The 20503-nt window shown below is 53.4% G+C and overlaps 9 protein-coding genes across 9 annotated transcripts; 3 read left to right on the plus strand and 6 right to left on the minus strand.

The window, feature by feature from the left end:
* Positions 1-398: 398 nt before the first annotated feature.
* Positions 399-938, minus strand: CLAFUR5_07351 (uncharacterized protein; the record flags this gene model as incomplete). The annotated part of the gene is made up of 1 exon (XM_047906499.1): positions 399-938. The coding sequence occupies one exon, from the start codon at positions 936-938 to the stop codon at positions 399-401; it is 540 nt and encodes a 179-aa protein (XP_047763197.1).
* Positions 939-1422: 484 nt separating this feature from the next.
* On the minus strand, positions 1423-1755 carry CLAFUR5_07352 (uncharacterized protein; the record flags this gene model as incomplete). The annotated part of the gene is made up of 1 exon (XM_047906500.1): positions 1423-1755. The coding sequence occupies one exon, from the start codon at positions 1753-1755 to the stop codon at positions 1423-1425; it is 333 nt and encodes a 110-aa protein (XP_047763196.1).
* A 2026-nt stretch (positions 1756-3781) lies between these two features.
* CLAFUR5_07353 (uncharacterized protein) lies at positions 3782-4777 on the minus strand (the record flags this gene model as incomplete). The annotated part of the gene is made up of 1 exon (XM_047906501.1): positions 3782-4777. The coding sequence occupies one exon, from the start codon at positions 4775-4777 to the stop codon at positions 3782-3784; it is 996 nt and encodes a 331-aa protein (XP_047763195.1).
* Positions 4778-5474: 697 nt separating this feature from the next.
* CLAFUR5_07354 (Succinate--CoA ligase [ADP-forming] subunit alpha, mitochondrial) lies at positions 5475-6743 on the minus strand (the record flags this gene model as incomplete). The annotated part of the gene is made up of 2 exons (XM_047906502.1): positions 5475-5990; positions 6210-6743. 2 exons carry the CDS (start codon positions 6741-6743, stop codon positions 5475-5477), a joined length of 1050 nt encoding a protein of 349 aa, XP_047762964.1.
* A 686-nt stretch (positions 6744-7429) lies between these two features.
* CLAFUR5_07355 (uncharacterized protein) lies at positions 7430-7755 on the plus strand (the record flags this gene model as incomplete). The annotated part of the gene is made up of 2 exons (XM_047906503.1): positions 7430-7671; positions 7707-7755. 2 exons carry the CDS (start codon positions 7430-7432, stop codon positions 7753-7755), a joined length of 291 nt encoding a protein of 96 aa, XP_047763201.1.
* A 763-nt stretch (positions 7756-8518) lies between these two features.
* On the plus strand, positions 8519-8782 carry CLAFUR5_07356 (uncharacterized protein; the record flags this gene model as incomplete). Its single annotated transcript, XM_047906504.1, has 1 exon — positions 8519-8782. The coding sequence occupies one exon, from the start codon at positions 8519-8521 to the stop codon at positions 8780-8782; it is 264 nt and encodes an 87-aa protein (XP_047763200.1).
* Positions 8783-11554: 2772 nt separating this feature from the next.
* On the minus strand, positions 11555-12607 carry CLAFUR5_20234 (uncharacterized protein; the record flags this gene model as incomplete). Its single annotated transcript, XM_059463070.1, has 1 exon — positions 11555-12607. The coding sequence occupies one exon, from the start codon at positions 12605-12607 to the stop codon at positions 11555-11557; it is 1053 nt and encodes a 350-aa protein (XP_059319044.1).
* A 385-nt stretch (positions 12608-12992) lies between these two features.
* Positions 12993-16354, minus strand: CLAFUR5_07357 (putative exocyst complex component sec8; the record flags this gene model as incomplete). The annotated part of the gene is made up of 2 exons (XM_047906505.1): positions 12993-15802; positions 16048-16354. The coding sequence occupies 2 exons, from the start codon at positions 16352-16354 to the stop codon at positions 12993-12995; spliced, it is 3117 nt and encodes a 1038-aa protein (XP_047763199.1).
* Positions 16355-16856: 502 nt separating this feature from the next.
* Positions 16857-20501, plus strand: CLAFUR5_07358 (Tetratricopeptide repeat protein 1; the record flags this gene model as incomplete). Its single annotated transcript, XM_047906506.1, has 1 exon — positions 16857-20501. One exon carries the CDS (start codon positions 16857-16859, stop codon positions 20499-20501), a length of 3645 nt encoding a protein of 1214 aa, XP_047763231.1.
* Between the last annotated feature and the right edge of the window lie 2 nt (positions 20502-20503).

Below are 20503 nucleotides of genomic sequence, written 5' to 3' on the forward strand. Positions count from 1 at the left end.
TTGAGCAAGACTCTATAGGAGGGAAGGAACAACTTCCGGCTAAGCGCTGAAAGATCGAGACTGATGTCACAAGCAAATGCTCTATTCACTGTGTCACGGGTCTTGGCAGATGCTTGGCGAATCAAGCGTAGCGGCTTATTTGAGATGATTGTTCCGCCTCTCTGTCTACCCAGCACCCCGCGGACTATGGTCTGGAATTGCTATGCTACTAGTCTACGGTTTCCGGTAAACTCAGGAATAGAATGCCTTAGTACCTGAAAGTTCTCGATTCCCGAACCACCTCCAGATATCGCCCGCCAACACGTCTGGTGTCTACCACGCCGCAAAATGCCCGCCTTGATGATTCAAATATCTCTCCTTAATATTGCCACACCTCTTTGCCCAGTCCAGTGGCAGGCCTACCATAAATCATACGGGAACTCGCTGATTGCCACAGGCTGCTTGACATACGGTAGCAGGCCGCCCCCCTCCTCAAGCGGTGCAAATGCGCCCTCTGCAAGCATCTCTTTTTGTATCCGTAAGCCGGCGTAGGGATCGTGGATCAAATACATGAGCGACCATGTAATGATCTGATCTGCCGTCCAGTCAGGTAGACTTGGGTCGACAGCTTCGCGCATGATGCTGTAGATCCACATGGCATAGCCCGGGGGGAGGTCTGTAAGTGCATATGCGAGGACCAGAGGGTGTGTTTGCTGCATTTTGCGGTAGCCGGAGGAGTTGGTGATGTAGTTCTCGAGATTATTGAGGTACGTGGTTTCATCGACGGTTGTTTGGTTGGCTTTGTAACGTGCAAGATCATCGGCGGTGAGACCTATGAGCCAGAAGTTCGAGTGTCCTGAAATCAAGTCGTCTGGGAACTGGGTTGCTTGGCAGTGGAAGATGATGCCACCCAAGTCGCCGCCTTGGTAGACATACTTGCTGTAGTTGAGTTGCAGCATCAGGGCGTTGAAGGAGGCAGCGGTCTCGCGTGGGTCAAAGCCATCATAGATGGGCGCAGGCGAGAAGCCGAACCCAGGAATGGATGGAGCGACAACATGAAAAGCGGGCAGGGATGAATTGGGCGGCTCGGTAAGGCGGTCGATGATGTTCTCAACTTCGATGAACGAGTCTGGCCTACAATACGAAGGGCGTCAGCCATGCTCGAGAACTACGTGGTAGTGTCTGAGACCATAGTGTGCAATATCCGCGTCGCGCAGCACATGCCTCGCACGGTCCACCATGGTCTAAGCCACTGCTCAATGCCTTGTAGCCTTGAGGAACGTACCAGCCATGCACAAAGATCAAAGGAATGGCATCTTTCCTGCTTGAGCGATGGTGTACAAAGTGCAGAGGCACTGGATGAGAATAATCCTCCGTAGAGATCTGCACTGTTGTAGTGAATTGCTTCAGCCTGTTTGCAGTCCGCGCCTGGAGCAGGAAGTATCATGGCCATGGTGCATACCGGCTATTGATCGAAGCTTGATTTGTATTCAAATCATATTGCTCAACCCAGAAGTCTCTGACAGTCGATGCATTGGCGATGGTTGGGCCATCTGCTCCAGGCTCCTTCTCATTCTTGACTTGGACAGGCGGTCGAGTTCCCTTGACCCGCTCTCTGAGCTGCTCGATGAAGTCAGGGTAGACCTGAATACTGAACGGTACAGGTGAGTCGGCAAAAGATGTATTGTCGCTTCGAAGAAGTCCTCCTGTCCCGGTGGCCTCGAGTCTGACGGAAAGTGTTAGGCACAGCCAAAGAACATAAGCTGAACGAGCCATCGTGATCGTGGAGACAGTATCGAAGCAATGATTACCCGAGAACGCAACGTACAAAGTGGTTTTTTGCCTTACAGCTAGTACCATCGAAGTCTGAACCGTAACATATATCCTTCTCGGAGTCTTGGCGCATATGTCTCATGTGGCACTGATCACTCTATCACTCGGCGATCAGTTCCCCTTCGATGTCCTAGTGCCACGGTAGGGACTTGAGGCTGTAATCACTATGCAGAGTGGTCAAGTCGCATGCTTTGAAATCAGTAGCGATCCGTCAGCAGCCCTATGCTGTAGCGAGTGGTTCTCCTTTTCGTAACCTTGGCGTAGGGCTCAGATGCTGCATTGGTGTGGCCTTCCGATGCCCCTCGAGATCAGCTTGACCAGTCTTGTGCTACAACAACAAGGTGCGACGCAGTAGCATCTGCGCAAAGACCACACGCATATAGTTGTAATGCGTTGTGCGAGTACCGAGCTTTGATTACAGTCCTGGGCATAGTTTTTACAACCCCTGTTCTTCCACCTTTCCTCATTAGGAAGGATGTATCCACTGCTTGGCGTAGCTCACCACCTGGTGTGTCCTCCATTGTTGGCTATTACTGCCTCACAGCGTTCTCGCATACTCTTGTATATACGTTGTATGTCCTCAGGTATGAGCTTGGCCCATTCAATCTTGATAGTAGCTATTACCTCATCTCGTGTTGTAGGAAAATGAGCACCTACCCTATGCTTAAGAAGAGCCCATAGATTCTCAATAGGGTCGAGATCTGGTGAATTGGCTGGCCATTCCATAAGGTGTAGGCCCTTCTCCTTAAATAGACTCACCGTTGCCTTCGCCTTGTGGATTGAGGCGTTGTCTTGCATAACAATGCAGTCCTACGAGCCTGTTAACACTCGCTACTTCTCAATTGCCGTGTGGATAAGAGGGACAATCTGGCTACGATACACCTCACCGTCGATAGAGTCCTTCTCGAATATATAGACTTCTATAGGTCCATCTGCAGAGATATAGCCCCATATCATATAGGCTAAGAACTTGCGGAAGCGTGCTGGAAGACAGTGTTCGTGATAAGCCTCATCTGCCCTACGTGTCATATAGACCTGTCCGAATATTCCACACCTGAATGAAGCTTCATCTGTCCAAAGGACCTGAGCCCACTGTTCCACTGTCCATTCAATATGAGCCCTTGCCTATCGAAGCCGTGCCTCCTTGTATTTCTCAGTCAACAACGGCTTACGTGTTACGACATATCGTGAGAAGCCCTCCTTCTCAAACGCAGCTCTTACTGTCCGGACGTCGCTAAAGATGCCCTCTATCGCGGCAATCTGTTCGTATCGTAGGCGGCGGCTGTTAGTATCAGTGGTGGCTCGATAGACAAGTCGCTAACGCTTGGAGGTGTTGATTACAGGTGGTAGGCCTCTCTTCTTCGGTGTGGAAGGTGGCACTCTTTTAAGCCGTGAGATTACTGAAGAGACAGAGCCTTTGTTAGTGTGAAGGGCGTCTGCAATCTGCTGTAGCGGCCAGTGAGCGTGTTTGTGAAGAGACCATATCTCGCCCTTCTCGAATTTGGTAAAGACGCGTCCCTTCGGCATAGTGGCGATAGATAGCGCGTGTGTAAGTGTGTGGATAATGAGATTGAAGGTAGCAACACCTTCTGAGGTGGACATGGATAGCCGGAAGGGGTTAGCGTAAATACAGGGGTTGTAAAAACTATGCCCAGGACTGTATCAGGAGAAAGGATGTTGAAGCGAATTGGGTTTGGGTGCCGGACGCCCAAAGCTTCAAACGAAGTCATCAGCATGTGCAAGGTTGAGGACACATATTCATTTCTCGGCCTTCTTACTCACATAATTCGCTATTCGAAAGACTCGATGGGACAAGCGGCGTAGCTAATCCAGATCATCCATCATAAGAACTCGTAAAGTGCCACATCGTCTTAGCAGTTTATGCTGAAGCCAGGGCGCCAGCTCTTTCAACAGTGTTCTCTTCAACAAAGGTCCATCCCCGACCCCGGCTAGACACCCTGTTGCCAACTCAGCTCGACTCAAGCATCTCTAGGCACCCGCAGTCTCCTTCTTCTTTCCCGTCGCAAGCGTCGTCGATACCCATCATCTCTGCGCCCTCGAGCGACAAGGCTGTCGTGAAGTTCAGCCTTGCCTCGTCGAAACCAGCCTTGCGTGAATTCTGTTTCATTGTGCGTCGCAGGTTGACCAAGTCCCCGAACCTGACCCCCTCGGCGTTGTAGACCATGACATTTCGAACCAAGTCGCGCCACCTCTCACCGGGAGCGCTGTAAACGGCACAGACATCGCCGCCCTTAAGATAAGCAGACACACGAATAGCAGGCACAGGAGGACTGCTGACAAGCATCCGCTTCCAACTTGCCTCTTCGCGGTAGGAGCCGAGGGCCACCGGCAAACTATTCCTATGAGGGGCGTGCTGGAGTATTTGGAACCACACGCTCGTGCTCAGAATCGGTGGGGTGTAGTCATCGTCTTCGTAGTGCGAAATCCCTACCTGGCCGAACGACCTGCTGTGACTAACGGCCGGAGGGATATCGGGGTAGCCGCGATACCGGTGCCCTGCAAAGAACTCCATCGCCGGGTTGATCTTGACGCGTCCTCGGTATATCGTTTCCTCGTCTTCGTTCAGAATCGGCTTCATCACACCACCCTGCGCTCTCAAATACATCCTCCTCTGCAACGGATGCGACTCGGCAATGACCTTCCGCCACTTAGCAGAAACGCGCTGCAGCACGAAAAGGTCCTTGATCGGCAGCTGCAGGAGAATTTGCTCAAGTAGCTCATAAGTATCGAAGACCTCCTGATGTGCGTCGGCGAGACAAAGAGCGTCCATCTTCGTGCTCAGACGCTGCATTGTCATCTCGTCACTCGTCTCGTCAAGCTTTGTCTTCTTCTTCGGCGCGATGCTGGGTAGGGACTCGACGTCCACGATGTCGTCCGAGTCGCGACCTGTTCGCTTTCTGTTCGGGCCGAGGGAGAAGGGCTGGAAGGGGGTGCGGGATGCCATGATGTTGGAGTTGCGAATGTGTTTAGGTTTGCTGGTGATGGTGTGGTAGTGTCGCGTTTATTGTGAGTAGACGGAGAACAGCGAGCTCGAACAAATCTGGTTTTGGTAGCGTCGAGGGGTGCGGTGAAGTTCTTCAGGTTGTTCGAGAAGGAAAAGTTGAGCGCATGTGCGAGTCGGGTGATGTTGGGCCAAAACACACGACGCCGTATTTGATGACTTTGAGTCTTCAGAATCAGCGCCGGCGTTCACTCAATCCGCCTTTCTCGACCCAGTGGTTTCATTCCATTCACCAACTCGACTGCTCCCCCACCTCATTCATCATATCCTTCAGTACGGCCACTGTGATCCTATCAGAGCTGACCCACCTACCAGAAAGTCGTGCAAACCCGCGTCCCGCCTTTTCGCTTGATCGGACAGCTCGAGTCTGGTCCAGAGGTCAGTTCAAGCGACCGTGTCTCGGAGATGGTGGATCCCGAAGGTAAAGTCGAGATGTCGCTTCTGTATGGATCGTGCCCCGAGAAGGAAGGCTTGAAAGACTGCGAGCAATTCAGATAGTTGCTTGTTCAATACACGCTACTTACTCAAAACAGACGTCAGACCTGTACAAAAGGCGCCTCAGCATGGTATAGACCTATCCCACAAGCGCGCACCCGAAGCTCTTCCATGTTCCTTTCTCATGCATGCTCCATCAAAAGCTCTAGAGCAGATCTCTCTGGATGAACTGCTCCCTCAAGGTCTTGCCCAAGCTCGCCGGGCTCTTCTCGACAGTCACACCAGCAGCCTCCAGCGCACTGATCTTGCTGTTGGCATCACCCTTACCACCACTCACAATCGCACCGGCGTGTCCCATTCTCCTGCCGGGTGGCGCAGAGATACCAGCAATGAAGCTGACCACTGGCTTGCCCTTGCCGTCCTTGCCGCCAACGTTGTACTCCTTCAGGAAGTCTGCTGCATCCTCTTCTGCGGTTCCACCAATCTCTCCAATCATGATGATGCCATCGGTGTCCTCGTCGGCGAGGAAGACGCGCAGGCAATCGATGAAGTTGGTGCCGGAGAATGGGTCACCGCCGATTCCAATGACAAGCGATTGGCCGAGACCTGCTTGGGTAGTTTGGTTGACGGCTTCGTAGGTAAGGGTTCCGGATCGCGAGACGATACCGATGCGGCCGCGCTTGTGGATGAAGCCGGGCATGATGCCCATCTTGCATTGTCCCTGGAAGCATTTTCGTTAGCTTGACGACTCCTGGGGGTCGTTTCCGCCCTGCTGTTTGAGCAATGCAATGGATACATCGGGTGTTTCAGAGTATGATTTCCTAAGCACTCTCGCCAAAAGACGAGTAAGACTCTTCCTATCATGTTTGTAATATAAAATGGTCTCATCATGAAAAAGCAAATTCTGCATGGCTTCCAAACAGATAAGGATTGTACTCACCGGCGCAATGATACCAGGGCAGTTTGGTCCGACCAGTCTCGTCTTGTCCTGGGTCTTGAGCATATCCGTAATGCGCACCATGTCGTGTTGTGGGATACCCTCGGTGATACACACTGCCAGAGGAATCTCTGCAGTCAATGCCTCCTCGATACCAGCAGCGGCAAGCGGAGGTGGGACGAAGATGACACTGGCATCTGCCTTGACCTCCTTCACCGCATCGCTCACGTTGGCAAAGACTGGCTTGCCCAAGTGTTCACTGCCTGCCTTCTTTGGGTTTGTGCCGCCAACCACGTTTGTGCCATATTCTATCGCTTGCGATGCGTGAAACGTTCCCTGCTTTCCGGTGAAGCCCTGGAAGATGACCTTGGTGTCCTTTGTCACGCGCAGGTTGAGGCCAGTCTTTGCGTAGCCGGAGGGTTGGCCAGGTGCATCGCTAGGGGAGATGGTAGCATATGTCGCGGGAGCTACAGATTTTGTGAGGCCGGCCGGGGCGTTGCGCAGGGCACGCGTGAGTGGTTGCCGCATGGACTGCATTGTGTCTGTGAAGCTCCGCGAAGGCTCAGCGCAGCATGCAAGAGGGGGTATGGGGTATGGGGTATGGGGTGATGTGTAGGGTGATCGAACAGAAACGACAGCAGCGACGTCGAGCTTGGAGCTGGCAAGCAAGCTCAGTGGGAGAACTGAAGCCGCACTGTTTCGCCGGGAGCCGGTATCCTCCGACGAACCCTGCATCCTCAACCAACTACCCACTAAGACGCCAGTAATATTTAGTAAAGCCATCTTTTCTGGACGGCTAGCCGCGGACGTCGTCCTTTTCTTTAACGTTGACATCGACAAGATGCCACAAAGATCAGCGACTTCATCTTGCACTGATCACAGAGTGAGAGCTGTTGTGATGCTCTCAGTCGTCTCCCGCTAGCATATCGCCGGACAAGACTCGCCACTGCCATACGGCAGGTATAGACAGGAGTTACATGTATGGAGAGAAGACGCGCCACGCTCCTGCTACCCAGGCCGCGCTGTCAAGAGTGATGGACAACATGCAGCGCACCTCAAGCATCTCCTCAGGCTCAGTAGGACCACGGACTAGCATCTTCCCATCAACCTTCCTCGGCTCAGCAGGTTATCATCGAGCGTTCATATCCCAGTTCAGCGTCATCAACACCGTCACAACCTCAGCCTGATAAACAGGCCTCGAATACGGTACAGAACCAACCATCATGGCAGCGTACCAGTCTGGTCTTGTCCTGAACGCTGTCCTGGATCAAATATTCGAAGATATTGCTGAACCGACAACTCGACTCAACGGTACCATAGCTCTCATTGGCGTGGCATTGCTCATCAGTGCCTTCCTACAGGCCTGGCTTCACTTCGCCGGTTGGGCACACATGGCCTGCCGGGTACTTATGACTGGAAATGTTGATGACTATGCAATCCTGGATTGGATCGTCAAGAAGGGCCTGTACGTACTCAAAAGCCTTCTTCCCATGTGTTTAGGCTACGTCTTGATCAGGACCGCGCAAGCGTTGGTAAGGGCGCATGCTGAGATAAGGCGACGGCGGGCTGGAACCCAGTGAGCTTTTGGTCAGCAAACCATGATCGATAGAATGGGAACACGATTGTGGCATGCGGTCCAGACGTGAGTTGCCGCGTTCTGCCAATACATGCGTCGGCGAGACCACCAGCGAACCCAGTACTTCATAACGGACTGTCCGAAATTCGCTTGCTAACGTGTTGTCTGAAATAGAGGTTCACGACTTCGTGTGGGCCCACGTACATCGCTTCGAGATGGTCGCACAATCAAGCGCTGATCCGCTCGGGCCGCTGGTAGTGCTGGTTACACAACGCAAAGGCGAGCAACGATGTCACAAACGCACGGGGGCTGGTGACAAAGTACGTTGCCGGCTGAGGTCTCGACATTACTTCTGAAAATGCTGTCCAACGGGGCGCATAACTAAGGGCTCGAAGCGCTACAAGCTCGACTGCATCGGTGCGGCCTTACTGCTGAGCTACACGCCCGCGCGTTCAAGCAAAGGCCTTTGCTTCAATAATAAGTCGAAGCGCTCGGCGGCAATCCACCTTGTCACCTGCCCTTGGAGCAACGATTTCATAAACGCAGTGTGACAGGTCCAAAATGATCAGACAGCAACTCGTTTACGACATACCCACGCCGCGCATATTGGCACACGGCAGGCTTGTTCGTTTCTTCAAGACCAGGTTTTCCCGTCTGCAACCCGAGAGTTCAATGCTCACTGAATCCAACATATTGGCGAACTGTATACGACCGCCGAGCAATACGCAATGCAGACATGGCGCAAGAAACCGACGACACTGGCGCTGGCACCACTGTATTCCAGACCTACGAACTGCTCGAGAACATCATGCTACGCCTGTCCGTGAAGGAGATTCTCATCGTTCAGAGGACTGCAATGCACTGGCGTTTGGTGGTCCAACGCTCTCAAGATCTCCAAGAAAAGCTCTTCTTCAAAGCCGCTGGCGAGCCTATCAGGCCGATCCAGGAAGACGGAATCGTACATCCCAGGTCACCGCACAGCATACGGCGACTCTTTTAAGCTGAGCCTCTGTGCCGGTATGGCAAGTTCTCGGTACGACTCCTCGACGCGAAACTCGTTCGCGAGCTTCACGTTAGGAAAAGCCACTGGAAGTTTCCGCGATGGTAGCAACCTGCGGAACCTCAGGCATCATGCCACGATCGATATCACTACTACTCAAGCCACCAAAGACCATCACCTCCAAAGCCCATCACCTCAGCCAAGCCACGACACTACCCCAAGCTGGCAACAAATGCTCATTACCCAACCCCCCATCACAGCAGTACGTGTAAGCTGTGGTTTTTCTCCAGGGCCCATGTCACACATCATCAACAAGGACGCTCCGGCCTGCACAATCTGGAATCTGAGAACGGCCTTACCTACGGTGAGTTGTTCAAAGGATTGGAGGCACTAGAATGCAATGTTGAATTCTCGGATCAGCGTTGGGGAACGCCCTCGTTTGGCATATGTCTGCCGCTTCCCCTTCCGGACGTGACATTCGTCAGAGCTGTAAACTACTGCGGGGCGATTTTCACTGTGACTCAGAATGGGTGGTCATCGCATTCGGACAGTCGAACTGAGAAGTGCCAATGCGTGGAACCAGGGATTCTGTGGCGATGGGTGTACAGTGGTACTGACAGGCCCTGTTTTTCATGGCTGTGATACCCACCAAGGCCTGGTGACAGAATATGTTGCCGCCGCTATAATTGACGACCTCGATGCTGAAAAGCTGCCGAATGAACGCTTGTCTAAAGATTTAAGAAAGGTCGACGCGCTGTTCCCTCGACTGCATTAACCTGACCTCGCCACTCAGCTGCATGCTAGCGGGTCAAAGCAACGGCCTGCGCTTCTATAGGGGATCGAAGCGCTAGGCGGTAAACAATCTTGTTACTAGCCCTTGCCCGGTTCAATTTAATCTGGTATATGCAATTGACGGTGTTCGATCAGTCAGACCAACGGCGCTCAACTCACTTCAGTGCTTCCTTGACTCAACTCCACTACGTTCTCACAGCTCGTCTCAGCCTCGAGTCTCATCGTCGCCCCTATCATCACCCACTGAGCTACCAATTCGACCTCCCTCGCTTCCCGCGCCTCGTGATGCCGTCACGGTGTCATGCTTCACTCTAGACGACATGCACACACTCCCCTATGATATAGTACTGACCGCTGGAATCGTGACTTAGTATCACTCTCTGTGCTAAATATTTCGGGGCACTCACTCACATCAGACATTCACCTCCTTGGTACATCCCGCCTGCCTGGTGACATAAATCGACAGACAGTTCGTTACTAGTAGTAACACAATTACGAGCAGGATCTGGCTGAGTCTTGTTTTCTTGTGCTGTCGATGTGATTCTGCGCTGGAAATGTCGATGGCGTAGTCGCTCAGGAGTTGTCGGTGTGCTGCCTTGCCGTCAATGCTGTGTTCAAGCGGCGGCGTGTTGACACGCAAGACTACGCTGGTGATGGTCCGTATCCAGTCTGTCATGTCTTTGTTCTTCCTTGGACTTCATCTGGACTACTGCATCCTCCCTTATGATAGATTCGTTCCTGATTACCAAGTGAGGTCGACTACACCGCACATCTTTAATCAAACTTTCGATCGGGCAGCATTCACTATCCAATCAGACGCTGCTATAGCCTCCCTATATCACTTCTTGGCAGCAGATCGCCACGCTAGAGCTAAAACCAGCGCCACGGCCGGATCCTGGCATCACTTCGGAGATTTCCCCATGGGCCAGGATACAAGGCTGAACCGAGGTGGCGGCACGCCATATCAACGACTAACATCCCCATGGCATTTGCTTATTGTCTGAGAGAGGTTTTTGAGCTTGGCTGGATCTCAGCTCGTTTGTTCAGCGACTTTTGTTGCGTTCCATTCTTTTACCGCATCAAGACACAGTAGCCGACGTACGAAGGAGGACGATCGCGAGATATACGAGTATGCAATTGCGGAAAACCCTATACGGGATTCTCCTTACTCCCCTGGCTGCGGCTGTTGTGGATCCTTACGACGGATACGAAAAGGGAAAGGCATACGAGGACGTGCTTGGCGTGAGGGATCCAGCCAATGTGGGTGCTTGCTGATATATTACATCAAGTCTGCGTGTTCTGATCTGGAGATGTAGAAAGTGAGGAGCCTCGAATACGAAGACGAAGGCAATTTGTTGGCGATCAAGCACTGGCGGTCTTGAGATGGGTCCTCTGGCGAAGGTGATTGGATGGTTAAGGTCTTGCTGGTCGAGCAGGGAGAAGAGAGAGGGTACAAAGCCAGTATGTACTGCTCGGCAGGGAGGGAGGATGAGACTGGATTCGAGTGACGAGGTTGCTGTTGTCGAAGAGAAGCGGAGTTTTCGACACCGAAGGGTACAGAGCAAGCCGCCGAGGATATCGATATATGTTGGAGCGGATGATCCGGACTTGAGGATGGCGTTTGCTGCGCTATCGTGATCAGCGATTGTCAACAAATGATGTTCCTGATGACTTTGTAGCAGTGGGCCGACTGGAACTTGTGCTGAGCACAATCGACTGTCCGGTGGACGCTGATCCTGTCGAACAGCCTTTCACTCGACAGCCTCACCGTCTGGTCCGGCTTCGACCTGATCAACTGAAGCCCTCCTGTAGACAGACGAGAGGATCAGTTCGCGATCGAAGACCAAGGGAGCCCCGAACATGTCGCAGATACGGAGAGCTACTATGCATCTTTCCAATTGTCGTATTCGTCTTTGCTGAGTAACCTTACTCCTTCAAGTCCTAGTTCTGCTAACGGATTCCATGTTGACTCTGGTGGTGTCAGCGCTCGTTGATCCCAATCATTTGCATATCTTCGGGGTCTACGATAGGGTAGATATTGGTCTTCATCCATTGGCAAAACCAAAATGGGTTCGAACGAGGTCGAACTTTCAGCATCGGATTCAGAGCAACAAGTTGAAGCTTTTTCCACATGGTCACCCCATCGTCGAAGTACTTGATGCCATCAAGATCAGGATCGAAGGACTGGTCATCCTGGTAAATCACGCGTGGTCCTGATTCATCGCCGTAAGGATCAGTTCCGAGAGGTACAAGAGAAATAACGGTAAGAGGCGGTTTGACCAGCGAATCGTCGTCCCGAAAAGGCTGCGCTCGTGGTCTGATATAGAGTAGAGACACGATACCAATCGCCAGCATGAGCACCACCATCAAGGACGCCGTTCTGGGCTCTACCCCGACTTTCAGTCGACTGCCAAGACCTTGCCATGTGTGTTCAGGCCACAGAACAAGTCGAAAGATCGTGAAGTTCCGCACGACACCGCCAGGGCTTTCTCTCTTTGTGAACGGCGGAGGGACCGGTCCAGCTTCGATTGTGCTATTGCACTGCTCTTTCACGAATCCGGCCTGCTCAGCTGCTAGACATGCCTGCAGAAAGTCATTGCGTCCAGACCACTTCGCCAGCCGCAAAGTGGGTATACCGGTCACAAAAGCTAATGCGATTCCCATCAGTCCCAAAACGAATGTAACTGCTGCGACAGATGTCTTCAACGTGGGCGAAGGAAGTCTGAATCTTGAGATTGACGATGCTGGCGGGAGAGCAGATATTGGCGATGAGGGCAATGTCGGCTGCGATGTTGAGACAGGCCTCGAGCCTCCGTTATTCGGAGAAGGATTCGTCGCCAGCTGTGGGTCGAGTATCGGTGATGTTATGGCTGTAGATTGTGATGGTGAGATAGGACCTGACACTCCAGCGGTTGTGGGTCGAGCAATGGGACTGAGGGATGTAGGCGAGGCTGGCTGATCTGTGGGTGCGCTACTAGCCGTTATCGACGAGGAGGATGGTATCGGGGTCAGTGCGATTGCTGGCGCCGCCATCGCTGGTGCGAGAACCCAGGGACGCGATGCCCGGGCAATAGCACAGCAATGCGCTCAGACATGCTGAACGTTCTCGAAGGCAGATGCGATGGGCAAAGAGGTCCACGGTAACACCGCACAGCCCCGCCGCCTGAGCCGCAAGGGGGCATAGCATCTTGCATGCAGCAGCTGACTGGCAGCCAATGACCATGATCCCGCAAGCACTGATGCGTGTGAAGCTGTGGTTCTGATCCAGGATTTGATGCCGGGGTTGTCTGAATGCCAGTTTGTGAGATGTACAAAGTCGCTTGGCCGGACCATGCAGCATGACAGCGTACCTCAAAAGAGGGCCAAACACAATACCCGCGCTCGCGACGCTCAATATGCATCTACATCGTCACTACCACTACCCAATCCTCGCAACCCAATCATCCACAGTTCCCTCCCCACCATCCCGTTCCGCCTTCCAACACAACCTCACCAACGCCTTCAAATCCTCCTTGGCATACCCACTCCCCACTCCCCTCTCCACCACCATCTTCGGCTCCATCATCTCATAGAACCGCGCCGCACTCTCCAACGTCGCATCAGTCTGCATGCTCGTCTTCAACGTCTGCTGCAGGACCAAGATATTCAACCCCATCCTATCCCTTCCATACCCATCGAACGCCTGAATACATCCTACCAGCGACACGAGCGCATTGTTCGCTAGCACGTCAAGGTGTGATGTGAGGAAGTTATATTGCGTCTCGAGGAGATTCGCGGAGATGGCCACATCGTAGGAGCCGAGGGAGGTGGAGAGGTTGATGATGGCGGGATCTGGATCGTTGTAAGGTTGGCCGAGGGCGTAGGTTGCGTCCATGGCTGTGTAGATGCCGTGGAGGAGGTGAAGGCGGAGATCAAGGTGGAGGGTGCGGAGGATGAGGGAGGAGAGTTCGGTGAAGGAGGCGATTACGGCGTCGAAGCCTGCTGCTGTGGGAGGGTCGAGGGGGAGGTATGGTCTGTTTGGTGTGGTGTGGGTGTTTGAGTTGAGAGTCCATCTTCTGTGGTCATGGGATTGCATGCTGGAGGCGTCGACGGCGCGGGGTGAGATGTAGCGTAGTTGCTGGCAGCGTGAGGAGAGCCACTTCATGCTCACGTGCAGCGTGCATAATGCGGCGAGTGCTTTCCGATCGTTGATCAGATCCGCTTCTTCGAGGCTGCGGTTCTTGATGGACTGCAGAAGTAGAGCGGACTCCTTCTCAGCAAGAACGACAGAATCTTCCCTGCTTGCCTTTGTGAGGTTAATCACCACTTGATTTATGTCACCAGATGTCGCCAGGTGTGCTGCTATTCTCATCTTCATGGCACCTTCTTGAGCCATTTGCGCTCTCTGCAGTAAGCTCTTCGACCACTGATAGCATCTGTCGTAGTAGCTCCGCATCTGCGTGATGATCAATTGGCTGAAACTCTGATCGTGTGGCAGGCTATCGAGCATGATGCAGAATGCTTCAATGAGCTCATAAAAGCGTACTGTGCCCTTGAATATGGGTCGTTGTGCGTGTGCCTGCCACTTTGGGTCTGGTTGGAAGGCGTCCATCTCATTCATCGTCCTGCTGCAGAGATCGAGGAGCGTCTCGTCTAGTTGTGGGTAGAAGATGTTGACGAGGAAGTCATCCAGAAACGAGGTGAGAGTGCTCGATACCACACCAGAATGGGCTGGAACCACATCTCGAAGCCCGGTCAGAAAGTCCAGAGACGGCTTCAACAGGATCGCCATGTTGAACACACTCGGCTCGACCAACAACTTATGGCCGGTTGCCGAGACGTCAGTCACTGCATTTCGATCTTGCTTAGTGCTTTGCGCATTGCTGCCAACCAAGCCAGGGACCGATTGTTTCAAGATGAACTCAAGGTCCTCTCGCTCCGTCGTAAGCTCTGTTGACTTGCTGTCTGTGTCTGACATCTTAAACAGCCTGCGGTTTCTGTCTCGTGGCTGGGCTCGGAAGATGTTTGCACTAGGATCGTTGTCCGATCGCCCACGATGACCAACATCTCCACTTGATGCAAGGTGATCGTGCAAAAGTGTCCGGATCTCACTCTGGAGAAGTGCCCATAACTCACGAAAGCTCCTGTTTAGTGTCGACGCCTCTTCGATGTCTTCCCGCTTTATGATCGCTGCAGTCACGTCGTGAAGTACCCGGTGGCCTTCCGCTATTGCTTCGTACTTGGCGTAGAGGGTCGTTAGTAGGTCTTCCAGGGTGTCTCGCTGCTCTGCATCTGGTCCCGCATTCACTCCTGCCTTCTTCTGCGGCCCTCTTGCTGCCTTTCGCGTAATCGCAGGATGTCTTTGCTCGACCTCCATGTGTGATCGTTCCACAACGGTGAACAGCTCCACCGGTAGACGATGCTCTATCGCATCAACAGCAACGTCCAACCTGTCCATCTTGTTCAGTGATTCGACAAGAAGCTGAATGTAGTAGAAAGTATCGGCTTCTGGGTTCCGTGTCGTGTCCTCTGGCATCGGCTTCGATCCGTCGTACAGCTCCAGAAAGTGGTGCATCGCTCTCTCGGTATCGTCCACTGGACTTGTGAGGTCGCGCTTTGTGTGCGCCTTCCATCGTTCCTCGCAGTAAGGACTTTTGAGGTACAGGTGGTTGTGCAGCTCCTCGACCAGGATATCAGACAGCGAGTGCTCTTGATTGCTCAAGTACACTCGCAGATCAGCCAAAGCCCCTATTTCTTCCATCTCCGGCTTGCGGATCAACCTCAACGCCTCCTGCAGCGTATCAACCGCACCTAGAAAGCGCTTTTCTGATATTTGTGCTTCGAGCTTCTCCGGGACCGACTGGAGCTGCTCGATAGTGCCAAGTACTTGCAACATCTGGTCATAGCTCTGACTGCTCTGCGCGAACGCCTTGAGTTCTGGCCTGCCGCTCGCCAAGCTACCTTTCGCCTGCACCAAACCCGCTCTGAGATTCCTCACACGTACTTGTGATGCATGAATGGCCGCTTGGATTTTGTGGAACGTACCGATACTACTGTTGAAACCCTGGTGATGCTCGTTCACAATCACTTTCAGTGCGTTTTGCAGTTGTGTATGCGCCTCCCGGAACTGGTCGTATTGGTCTGCTAGTCCAAGCGAGGACGGGTCCATAAGCTGCAGTGCAACTTTGACGGGGATGCAGTTGTCGCTGGCCATGAAGTTCCATTGTTGCTCGATGAATCGAAGGATATCTGCACATAGTGTAAGCGACCTTTGAGCTTGAGGCGGCACGCTGGCCCAGCGCTTGCGGGAAGCATTGCGTGTTGCCCTCCGTGAGGTAGACATGACCGCTGTCGTGGAAGATGGACGGGTGGATGGACGTTCCCACCATCACTGACGGGAGACACGTTCGGACCTGCCCTCTCAGACGATCATGACCTCGGCGAAACACATGTGGGAAGGTGCGGAATGGAAGGGGTGGTTGGGAAGGACTGACCATCGACTTGACCGCTTTGTGGGCCATACCTTGCGCTTATCCTACTTCTACTCCGACTTTGGCTATTCGCAAAGTCTCTGCTCCTCCGCGCATATCCTCTGTCTAGCCGCGACGCGCCCTGGACCGGCGGCTGTGTCCTGAATCCGCCATAACCTGCTCCTGGCCCTGCTCCTCTTGATCTGCTCCGCTCTGCATCGCTCGTGTCCCTGCTGCTGTCGCCGTCGTCGAAGTTGAAACGACCCAGGGCAGAATGACCGTTCAAGTAGTTTGCATTACCATTGGTCTGCTGCTGTCGCATCCACGACATCTTAGCCAGGAGCTATGCGCTGATCGTGGGAGGTCATGCGGCGGGCGCTATCATTGGGTGATGATGCTCGCTCGGAATCCGCGCATGCTAGATCCGTAGTGTCGCGTTCTTAAAAGGACAGAATTAGACCAATGCGATGGTAAGTTGAAGTGAACGTACTGCTCGAGATCCTGGTCAAGCTTGAACGCGTAGATCGGAGTTCGCTTGATGAGGCTCTGCGGAAACGCTAACGAGGCTAGACCTTATTCACGACCCGCAATGCACGGTTCTGTAGACTTGTCGCGCTTCGCAATCGCAACCACCAACTTCCTTGCTCCACCCGGTGTTCGGCCAGGAACCGCGACATCTCCAATACCATCCACATACTCACCAACAACACCTTATCCTCACCCTCTCGCCACTCGGACCTGGGCATGGGGTACTGAGGAGGAACTGTCACGAGACAAAGGGAGCTTCTACCCACAAATAAACACCTCTCCACGTCGCATCCACCTCAGTCAGCATGGCGGCCACTGCGAATGGACACACGAACGGCGTCAACGGTCACGCAGAGTCCGGCGGCTTCACGCGATTCGCCGATGTACCGGATGTCATTGATATCCCCGTTGGCACAGATGGAGAGGTGGTCGACTTGAACCTGGAGGAAACACCCGAGGATCCATCAGAGCTGTGCGATCTGCTCGAGAGTGAGAATGCGGCGCGCAACTACTGGGTCACTATCGCGCTCGCCTATGTCAAGCAGGATAGGTCAGATGCGGCAGTCGAGATTCTCAAACGAGCTCTGGAGGTGCGACAACAGGGACGATCCGACGAGCGCCTCAGCATTCTGGTATGCCTTTGCTGGTTATACCTCTGGAAGTGTCGCAAAGCTTCTCGTGTGCAGTCGACCCAGGACACCACACGCGATGACCGGACGAAGGACCACTGGCTTAAAGCAGCCACGAGCACCCTAAACGATGCATCGCGATTGAACCCATCATACCCTCCGCTGATCTTGGTGCGAGGCGCACTCAACATCCTGCGCGCATCACTCCAGCAGGTCCAGGGGGAGAGGGTGGAGACATTGAAGCAGGCCACGAGAAACTTCGAGGATGCGTACAAAGCCTCCAATGCAAAGAACCTGATGGCCATCATGGGCAAGGCCAAGGTGCAATACTCTCACGGCAAATATGCAGAGGCGTATACTCTGTACCAGCAGGTGCTGGAGCGCGCGCCAGAGCTGATCGACCCTGACCCTCGCATCGGCATTGGCTGCTGTCTGTGGCAGCTCGGACACAAGGAGAACGCGAAGGAGGCATGGCAGCGCGCATTGGCACTGAGCGAGGACTCGTCGATCGCAAATATCATGCTTGGCCTGCATTATCTGGACGAAAGCAATCATCTTAGTACCAGCGATCCAGAGTTCGTGAAGATCTACACGAAAGCCATGACCGGATACACACAAACAGCGTTCAAGAAGAACGGCTGGAATGCCTTGGCATGTGTGACCTTTGGAGGCTTCTTCCTTCTCCGCAAGAACTATGCACATGTTGAGCGGCTGGCAAGAAGAGCCATCGAGCAAACGGATTTGAACGCTATTGCTAGCGATGGCTGGTATCTGCTTGCGAGGATGGAACATTATCAAGGCGATCTAGCGAAGGCGCAAGATTACTACGGCAAAGCTGACCAAGCCCGTGGTGGTGACGAGAGAGGATACTTGCCAGCAAAGTTTGGAGTTGCGCAACTCAAGACTCTGATGCAAGATTTCGACGGCGCGAAGTTCCGACTGGAGAAGATCATCACGACAAGCAAGAGCGTGGAAGCCATGACACTGTTGGGTATACTGCACGCAGAAGATGTATTCACGGCACAAGCCTCTGGCTCGAAAGATGACAAGAGCGATTCGCGAAAGAAAGCTGTTGCTCTTCTGGAGCAGGTACGCATCGCGTGGAAAGATGCGAAGAGGAAGATCACACCAGACTCTAGCGTTTTGCTCAACTTGGCAAGACTGTACGAGTCGGACCAGCCGGAGAAAGCACTTGCTTGTTTGCAACAAGTCGAACAAATGGAGATGGATGAGATCTCGGAGGAAGATCTTCCAGAAGAGCTGGAAGACGAAGATGCAATCCGTGAAGCCAAGCGGAATATGCTGAGCCCACAGCTTCTCAACAACATCGCTTGCTTCTACTTCCAAGCAGACAAGCACTCCATCGCAAGGGCGTACTTCCAGTCGGCGCTCAACTCTAGTGTGTCCATCCAGCACAGAGACGAGTCAGTGGACACGGATGCCCTGGTGTCGACCGTCAGCTACAACCTAGCTCGCACATATGAGGCAGCGGGTATAGAAGAGGAAGCACAGAAAGTCTACACTAGCCTGCTGTCACGGCACCCCGACTACGTCGATGCTAACACTCGCACGGCATACCTCACGCTCCAGACTGATCAAGAGAAGGGCGCCCAGGCGATCAAGGCGTTGCTTGAGGCAGATCCGTCTAACCTCGAGATTCGTGCACTGTACGGCTGGTACCTCAATAAGAACAAGAAGCGCACTCTGCAGCTCTCAGAGGACCAGGAGCAGCGTCACTACAAGCACACTCTGATGACCTACGACAAGCATGACATCTACTCGCTGACAGGCATGGGCAACCTGAACATGGCAGTTGCGCGAGAGCTGCCCAGGGACACAGATCAGCACAAGGAGCGCCGGACGAAGACCTACATGCGAGCCGTTGAGTTCTTCGACAAAGTCTTGATGCTGGATCCGAAGAATGCATACGCTGCACAAGGCATGGGCATTGCCATGGCAGAGGACAAGAAAGACACCAGCGCCGCCGTCAAGATCTTCACTCAGCTTCGCGAGAGTATCAAGGATGCATCTGTGCACATCAACCTTGGCCATGTCTTCTGCGAGCTCAAACAATACAGTAAATCCATCGAGAACTATGAGCTTGCGCTTCAAAAGTCAAGGCAGAAGGACCCTCAGATCATGGCTTGCCTCGGACGTGCTTGGCTACTACGCGGACGTGCAGAGCGAAATCTCGAGCATTTCCAGATGAGCTTGGATCTGTCGAAGCAAGCTTTGGAAACAGCTCCTGATAACATCAACTTCAGGTTCAACGTGGCTTTTGCGCAACAGACGCTCGCACAACAGATGATATCACAGCCAGAGGCGAACAAGACACTAGAGGACGTGGAGAAGTCCAGCAAGGATCTTGACATCGCCATCGAATCGTTCCTCGAGATCGCCAAGAGTCCGAATCCACCCTTTCCTCGAGGCGATATCGAGCAGCGTGCTAATATGGGTCGCAATACAATGAAGCGCCAGTTAGCATCGGCCATCGAGCGGCAGGCAGAGTATGAGCGCAAGAACGCGACGCGGATCGAGGAAGCGCGCAAAATGCGCGAAGAACAGGTTCGAAAACGCGAGGAAGAGAAGCGAGCTGCGCTCGAAAAGGCCGAAGAGCAGAAGCGTAAGATTGAGGAGGAGCGTAGGCGCATGAAGGAGGAGGATGATGCTCTGATCGCGAAGAAGATCGAAGAAGAGAAGGCTCGTGAAGAAGCCGACTACACGACGGATGAGGACGGTAACCGCAAGAAGCGTGAGAAGAAGCCGAGGGAGAAGCGACAAAAGCGCAAGAAGAAGAACGAGGACACTGATACTGAAGGTGATGGTCTTGCGGACGGCACCGGCGACGAACGACCCAAGAAGAGCAAGAGCCGCCCTCGTTCTAGAGCCACGAGCACTCCTGCTAGTGATGGTGAGCCGCGGCAGAAGAAGAAGAGGAGGCTCGAGCGCAAGGGTACTGCGGTGAAGAGTTCCAAGTACAAGAGCACGGAAATGGTCGAGGATTCTGATGAGGACGATGATGCTGGCATTCAGCCTGCAACGCAACGATCTGAACAGGAAGAAACGCCAGCCGCCGAGACTCCAGCTCCTACCAGCACGCCCGGCGCACCAGACGATAACATGGATGATGATGATGATGATGATGATGATGAGGAGGAGGAGGAGGAAGCTGCCGTGTCTCGACCTTCAAGACGGAACAAGCCAGCTCGTGTGCTCGATGACGATGACGAGGATGAAGAGGCTCCTGCTGCCAACGGCGACACTTCGATGGTCGACGAGACTGTAGGGGCTGCTGGGGACTCAGACCATGGAGGTGACTAGAA

Source organism: Fulvia fulva, chromosome 6, assembly GCF_020509005.1.
Source record: "Fulvia fulva chromosome 6, complete sequence".
Classification (NCBI taxonomy): domain Eukaryota; kingdom Fungi; phylum Ascomycota; class Dothideomycetes; order Mycosphaerellales; family Mycosphaerellaceae; genus Fulvia; species Fulvia fulva.